At 40.5% G+C, this 7,965-nt stretch overlaps 1 protein-coding gene across 1 annotated transcript in view; it reads right to left on the bottom strand.

The window, feature by feature from the left end:
* The window catches only part of SMARCA2 (SWI/SNF related, matrix associated, actin dependent regulator of chromatin, subfamily a, member 2), a 183,535-nt gene that overhangs the window by 139,277 nt on the left and 36,293 nt on the right, over positions 1-7,965 (bottom strand). The window contains exons 6-7 of the mRNA XM_010860733.1: positions 2,370-2,496; positions 273-446 (exon numbers count right to left, since the gene is read on the bottom strand). Coding sequence (XP_010859035.1) covers positions 273-446; positions 2,370-2,496 — 301 coding nt within the window. The remainder of the gene's footprint in view (positions 1-272; positions 447-2,369; positions 2,497-7,965) is intronic.

Below are 7,965 nucleotides of genomic sequence, written 5' to 3'. Positions count from 1 at the left end.
GCACCCACCTCCTCAGCAGCCTCCCATGGGGTTATGACTATGACACTTGATTGGAATTCAGAGAGCAGTGCCCTCCGCCCTCATCCTGCACTGACTGTTCTGTGTCCTTGGGGAGGTCACCTCTCTGCTGGGCCTAAGCTTTCTCATCTATGAGATGGTGTGGTCGGACCTCCTAAGCTGCCAGGATCCTCTCTGTGATGTCCCCACCACCCACAGGGGCCCATCTCTCAGGGACTCTGACTCGGCCCAGTCACATGGCGGGGCCCGAGTACCTGGTGCTTCTGCCTTCGCTTCCGCTCCTGCTCGATCTTCTGCTGCTTCTCCAGCTTCTCCGTCATGCGGGCTTCCCTCAGGGTCTGGCGCTTGCTCCGCTTGTACGCTTTGGAGTTGAGGGCTGTCTCCAGGGTCGTGTCCCGTCGCATGCAGGCCACCACCTCCTGTCGCAGCTGTCGAGAGGGGAGTGGTTAGAACATCTCCCCTGACGGAGGTCACACCCCTGTCCCCCTGCCCTCCGTTTGGTGGAGCCGAAAAGGGACTCCCCAAGTTTCTCCATCAGAGCTGGCCTTCTATAAACAAAGGAACTACATCATGCCAAGGGTATCGGGTATGTTCAGAGATGCTCAAAGTTTCCTTTCCAAAAAATTCAGATAAGAAGCCAAGTATAGCACTGTCTCCAGTAAATAAGTAGAGAATGTCTTGGTTTTTAAACAAATCGATTCATTCTAATTATTTTAATGATATTAATTAGTTAATAAGCTTTAAACATTTTTTTTTACTTCATTTTAAGTGCCATGCTAATATTCTCTTTGTGTTTAAAGATTAACGTTGATGACGCTGGGCAAAAAGAACAGAACTACTTCCTGTTCATATGAAGTAGCTGTAGATACCAAACAATGCTAATTCACTGTCTCATATAAAAATGGGAAATACTAGTTTTGGCTTCCTCTCACTCCTAACAATGGTCTTTGAAAGGTATTTATTTATTTGTTTTTACTATATCATGGACTTCTTTCAGATTATCATAAATGTAACACCTCATTCATATCATATGTTATATGGTGGTAGAGAGTAAGGGCTGGAAACATGCATTGAAATAATTATTTGATTGAATCTGAAATCAGCATCCATTATAGTTAATATCATTGGAAAACTTCATAGATAACAGGTTTTTCAATAAAATGAAGCAAAAATCAGAAACCAATCAGAATCTAGCATGGCAAAGCTAATTTGAATGTAATCTTATTCCTGAAACTATAGTTGATTGATAGTCATTTAATAAAATTGTATTAAATGGCTTATAAAGTTACCCACAAGAAACAAACAAACGGAATGCACAGTTTTTTGTTTTTTTAATTAAGCTCTAATCTACTCACATACCTATAGCCAAGTAGCTGCCAGCCACCATGATGCCCTCTTGTGATATTATAACCAACAAGGCAAACGTATTTCCAAGTTCACATGATAACAGCAAGCGGGTTGGCCGTGGAATTTTATTCACATCCTCCAATAGACCAAGTCATGCAATTCAATCCTTCCAAACTACTTTTGCTTGTTAATAATTCATTTTGCATGCCTGAGTCCTTCCCCAAACAAGCCCATCTGACTGGCCAGGAAGCATTCCTTTTCCCCTTTGGCTAAATGAGGCTGTGTGACAATTAGGGGACCTGTAGCTTGGGATCAGCAAGGCAAAACTCGCCAAAGTGAATGTTAGCTCTACTTCATCCCCCTAGTCTCCTACAGATTTAGCAATTGTAAAATAGATCGCTATGCTTGCCTTTATTAATCAGTGACTACTAAGACCATAGCAAGAACAGTAGCTACAAAATCACTGATGAGTCAGTGTTGGGGTCTGACGTGATCAGATGCTGCAAAAGTAGGTGTTGATGAATAATCTGCAGTTACAAAACATAGTTTTATGTATTTGTATAAACAATGAGCTACTAGTTAAGGGCCTTTCATATTTGTTAAAATAATTTGCATAGTCAGAGCTAAGGGTTTTAGATTTCTCTTTACAAAGAAGCTCTGATCTATCACCTTCCTGTTTTCCTTTGAAATCATAAAGACAAACATGAGCTACTCCATCTGTTCTCAAGGTTTCATCTACAGTAACAAAATGCCATAAGTCAGACTTTGGAAACCATAATATGGGAGAGAAAAAAATGTCTCTGATGTACAGAAGAGAAAAATAGAATAATAAGCGGTTCATCTTCATTACTTTTCAGTTCTGTGCTGCTGGTAGAAAAGATACACTAAATTTATATCTTTTTAATAATATTGAACAGACTTAAGGAAACGCACAGATCACACTCTGGAACAATTACATTCATTTCATTTCCTGTACCTCAGATGTGCTGGGGAAAAGTTATTACCTGACGTTGGAAATTGAGTAACCGAAGTGCTTTCAGTTCCACGGTTGCTTTGGTTCGTAAGTCTGGTGGCAAAGAGCCAGGCAGATTTTCCAGCTCCTGTATCCTATGGGCTATGCGAGCCTGAAGTCTAAAGGAGATGATAAAACGGGGGAGGGGGAGGGGAAAATAGATGTTACAGCCTGGTCTTAACTGAGAGACAATAGTCTCAGGTTTACATTCATGGCAGAACACCTTGCAGATACTGATGGCAAATTTCTGACACCCAAACAGATTATCTGATGTTAAGCAGAGAAAAGCTCCCTTTGCACTAATGCCCACAGGTGCTATATTACTTAACACTTTTGGCCTTCTTCACAACCTGTCTCTAACAGCCAGGAAGGAAGGCTTGGGGTACACGGAGGAGCAAAGTCAAAGTCCCATGGCTCCCTCTGAAGAGAGAGAGAAAGTGACAGCCAGGAAAAATCTGACTTGCTCCCAGCCAGAGCGCAGAGCTGAGACAACAGAGTTCTCTTTCTAACTTCTAGTTCTGTCCTAAGGCAGTGGGGCCACTGGCCCTTCCTTCCAAGATGCTGATGATGACAGGCATTAATGCTGAGTAAACAAGAACAGTTTTAGGTGCTGAGGCCACAGAAATCAGCCAACCCAAAACTTTCAGAGAGAGAGAAAGAGCCCTGCCAACCACAACCATTTCCTCTGTGAGCAACACTTGCTTGAGAAAAGAAAAGGCAAATCAGATATCAAAAAAAAAAAAAAATCTGGTTTGGGGCGGCAGTAAATAGCAAACAGCATGTGAAAACTAAGAGTTTCTAGAAAAGGACTGCCAGGCAATCTCAGTCTGGCCATCATTAAAAAAAAACAAAAAACAAAACAGAACTGTGGGTACTTCCTCATAATAGAGGCAGAACAGAAAATAAAAGACATCCCACTTAATTTACTTGCGATACTGTTACTGTAAGTCACAGAAACTGGTTTTAGAGTTCACCTGGGTCCTATGCTTACAAATAATGATCTGCCATTTAAATCAAATTTTATAATCAGTTCAGTTCAGTTCAGTCGCTCAGTCGTGTCCAACTCTTTGCAACCCCATGAATCACAGCACGCCAAGCCTCCCTGTCCATCACCAACTCCCGGAGTTCACTCAAACTCATGTCCATCAAGTTGCTGATGCCATCCAACCATCTCATCCTCTGTCATCCCCTTCTTCTGCCTTCAATCTTTCCCAGTATTAGGGTCTTTTCCAGTGACTCAGCTCTTGGCAGGAGGTGGTCAAAGTATTGGAGTTTCAGCTTTAGCATCAGTCCTTCCAATGAATACCCAGGACTGATCTCCTTTAGGATGGACTGGTTGGATCTCCTTGAATCACCTTCCCTCAAATTTGGGGGCAAAACTGACTTGGAATAGATGTTGACAAAGAAAGAACAGTAAATGGTAGTAAGTTAAACTAAACTAACTGCACTAAGGTGCATTTAAAGTGAAAATGAAAGTCGCTCAGTCGTGTCTGACTCTTTGTGACCCCATGGACTATACAGTCCTTGGAATTCTCCAGGCCAGAATACTGGATTGGGTAGCCTTTCTGTTCTCCAGGAGATCTTCCCAACCCAGGTCTCCCGCATTGCAGGCAGATTCTTTACCAGCTGAGCCACAAGGGAAACACAAGAATACTGGACTGGGTAGCCTATCCCTTCTCCAGCAGATCTTCCTGACCCAGGAATCAAACCGGAGTCTCCTGCATTGCAGGTGTAGTTAAAGCACAATTTAATTTTCTCTCTCTCTCTCCCACACACACACATATACATCTACAAGGTAAGTCTATAACAGCACTATGTTATTGAGAAAACTGAAGTTCAGAGATACTAAGAAACATGTGGACTTCACAGAGCCAGTAAAGGAGAGAGCCAAGATGAGACTCCTCACTGGCTTTAAACCAGCACCACTGTAACACCACCACAGATAATCAAAGTACACTTTCTAACTGCAAACTCTAGTGGAACTCAGCTATAAAAGTTGATAACTAAACATTCTGTTTAAAATTAGTTTCATGGTTTTATTAACCTTTATGATGCCATATATTGATATGAAAAAGAAAACCTTCTGTGACTTGCACACTGCAAAATATCTTAATAGTTCATATAGCCCAAGTATCAGAATGCATGCATGTGTGTGTGTGTGCTAAGTCGCTTCAGTCATATTCAACTCTTTGCAACCGTATGGACTGTAGCCCACCAGGCTCCTCTGCCCATGGGGATTCTCCAGGCAACAGTATTGGAGTGGGCTGTCATGCCCTCCTCCAGGGGATCTTCCCAACCCTGGGAGGGAACCTGCATCTCCTGCATTGGAAGGTAGCTTCTGTACCCCTAGTGCCACCAGGGAAGCCCAAGTATCAAAATTAGGGCTTTTTTTTTTTAAACAAAAATTAGAGCTGTTTGCTTTGACAGAGAAATAAAATACATTTCTCAAAACTTTAAAAATAATAATAAGGGAAATGTGTCATTTTTTTCCTGACCTCACTTGGTTGCTCATACAGTAAAGATCTGCCTGCAATGCAGCAAACCCAGGTTCGATCCTTGGGTCTAGAAGATCCCGTGGAGAAGGGACTGGCTACTCACTCCAGTATTTCTTCCTGGAGAACTGCATGGACAGAGGAGCCTCGTGGGCTTCAGTCCACAGGGTTACAAAGAGTCTGATATGACTGAACAATGAACACTTTCATGAAAATAATATTATGATAGATTCCTCTTTTATTTGGTATATATGTGTTATTATGATTTACTGAATGATCTATTATCATCACGTGTTACTACTAGTATCATCATTGTTATCGTGTTATTTCAACAATGCATACCAACATAAACAATAGTACTTATAAATGGTTTTACCATGCAACAGACTAAAAATGTATTAGGCTCAAACAATAACAATAAACATTCATCAATTTCCTCTCAATCAAATTGTTCAAACTCTCCCAACCTTCTTCCACATTCCTTTTACTATTGATACTCATGGGATTCTAATCATGGTTTTTAACTTTTATCTGTATGAAACAAACATATACTTCCTTTATCCAATTCAATTTCTTAAACATGCACATGGCCAAAAATTCCCAAATACAGCAACAGGTGATGCATCTTAACAATTAAGATATTAAGAGAAAAATCTATTACAGTTTTTTCAAACATATAATTTAAAGGGGAAAAAAGGAAACTGAAACAATTCTACCTGTGTAGAGTAAAGGCCATACTAAGAGAAATTTAAATACTGTAGCGGGGTGAGATAAAGGCCAACGATATGGTTATTCTACTTCTTTGGTTCTATATTTACTGCAGTCCTTTTTCATCAGAATAACCCAGAATTCAAACTGTCCCTTGGCATTGTGTCTTACTCTCTTTGACAAAGTGGGTCAGGAGCTGCATTAGAGGAATGGGTGCTTTTTCCTTAATCGTCTAAACGACTGTGGAACTGGGGCTAAATAAATGATCTTAGGACAACTGGCCTGACTGTGTAGAGATTAAATCACACTGGACCAGGAGGTGGACGTTGGAGAGTGGAGAGGAGAAGCAGGGAGGTGAGAAGGTGGGGAGTTGGGTAGGTGGAGCATGGGGTCACCTGGACGTGGGAGTCGGTGGGAAGCTGGGAAGGGAAGCCCCAGAAATGGTGGCTTCTCCAAAGGACCTAGTAATTTGTCAGTGAATCTCAGATTCTCCAGGACAAAAGACTCTTTCTTTTATGGAAGGGAGGCAAGAAGTACAGAGTGCAAACTATAGGAAAAGAGGAAAGGTAGATTCCGATCTTTCCGTAAAATGATATGCATCCAATTCAGCACATGGGGAGAGGGAGTAGTAAAGGGATAGGAGGGGCTTCTTTTACATAGAGAATTTTATCTTTGTGTGGTGGTGGCTGTTAATAGAAATCTTCATTTTAAATAATGCTCCTCTCCAGACAATTTCATCTTCCCATCAATGGGATTCAGCAGGTAGTCCGATAAAGAGATTCAGGATTCTAAACTTCCCGAAACAACAACAGATGTAATACTGCATAACTGCAGGAGACTCATTTAGTGTCCTCACGGGTACAGAAAATTGAAGCAGAATTAGGTCACTCAGGTTTTTCATACAGATTGAACAGTAAATCAAGAGGGGTTACTGTTCTGGCAAGAAAAAGAGTTCCATTAAAGGCGACAGATATTTGTTCAGGTCCAGAGGAGAAGTTTATGATTCCTGTAGGAGAGTTATTTGAACAGAAAATGACACTGGTACATTTTGTTCCTTCCAGGAGCTGAGTGACACTTTTTAAAAGAAAGAGAGAGGGAGACTGACTTTTGGTAACTCTGCTGATGAAGTGGTTCTTGGTAATTTTTGAGAAGGAATTTTCAGGGTTGTAATGGAGGCCAGGGCAGTACAAAAAACACTAGGCTGGCTTCCCGAAGCTGGGGGACTAGTATGCTGTTTTCATACTAAGTTCTGACTTGATACCAAAGAGCGCTCACATCATTCAAAGATACTTTTCTCAAATAAATCCCTTTCAGTGTGAAATATATTTCTTTCTCATGTGACATTTGTAGAATTTACATGCTAACATTATAATTCCTAGAGCACTTCTGATCAACCCTCTAACTCTAAGTGGAAGAACTGAAGTGAAATATATTGACAGGGGCAAAGAAAGCATGCCAAAACACCAAAAAAAAGAAAGGTACTGACACTACAGAGAAAAGCAATAAAGTTCCATCACAAAGAAAAGATGGTCTAAAAGAAAGGATCCAATTTAAATGAGAACAAAACGTTTTTAACTGAAGAGCTTATATAGATCTGAGGCAGAGTGTTCACATGCAGAAACTTACATGTGCTATTACTGAAAAAGCAAAGTTAATTTTGTCAAAATTCTGATTTCATGATGAACAGGAAAAGCAGCCAAGTGACTTAAAAGTAAAAAAAAAAAGTTAAGATTCTGACAATTTTCTTTCATTTTTCATAGACAAGGTAAGTGATATTACAACAAAGGAATGAACATCTGGTTAAAGAATTTCTGACAAATGATTTCTGCTCAAACCAAGTTTATAAAATTATAAAAGAGACTTAAAAAAAAAAAAAAAAAAGACCTTTCTCAAATCCTCAATCAGAAGAGAGAGTTACACCGGACTCTTCCTATCAGTGCTAAAGGGTAGTAAGTAAGCCATTCTCTCAAAGAGGGAGAAAGGGGGGTTTTAGCTGTCTTTTACAAGGGCCTAAGGGACTTAATCTAACCCTTTTTAAGGAATATATTTAACTAATTTCTGCAACTGGATAATTTATCTTCATATAGGCAGAAGTCAGCTCTTGCTCTGTAACTAAAGAAGATAAAAGATACCCCTGCAAAACCCTGCCAGTATAAACCTAAGCTTCTCAAGACAGCCATGGGAGATTTCAGGCCAAAACACCCACCAGCTTTTTGAACGTAGGGTTGCCAGATTGGTCACTTCAAAAGCCAGGCAGCTTAACAGAAGAGGAGACATGTTATCAAGTAATAATAATAACATGACAATTAGCCATTCCACCACCTTCTGCAATGCTTGTAATTCAGAAGATACTGATGGACACATGTTTTTAACTTGACACAGGTATGG

This window comes from Bison bison, unplaced genomic scaffold, assembly GCF_000754665.1.
Source record: "Bison bison bison isolate TAMUID 2011002044 unplaced genomic scaffold, Bison_UMD1.0 scf7180017864469, whole genome shotgun sequence".
NCBI lineage: Eukaryota > Metazoa > Chordata > Mammalia > Artiodactyla > Bovidae > Bison > Bison bison.
Note: the sequence above shows the minus strand (reverse complement) of the source record. Positions and strands in the feature narration are given on the sequence as shown.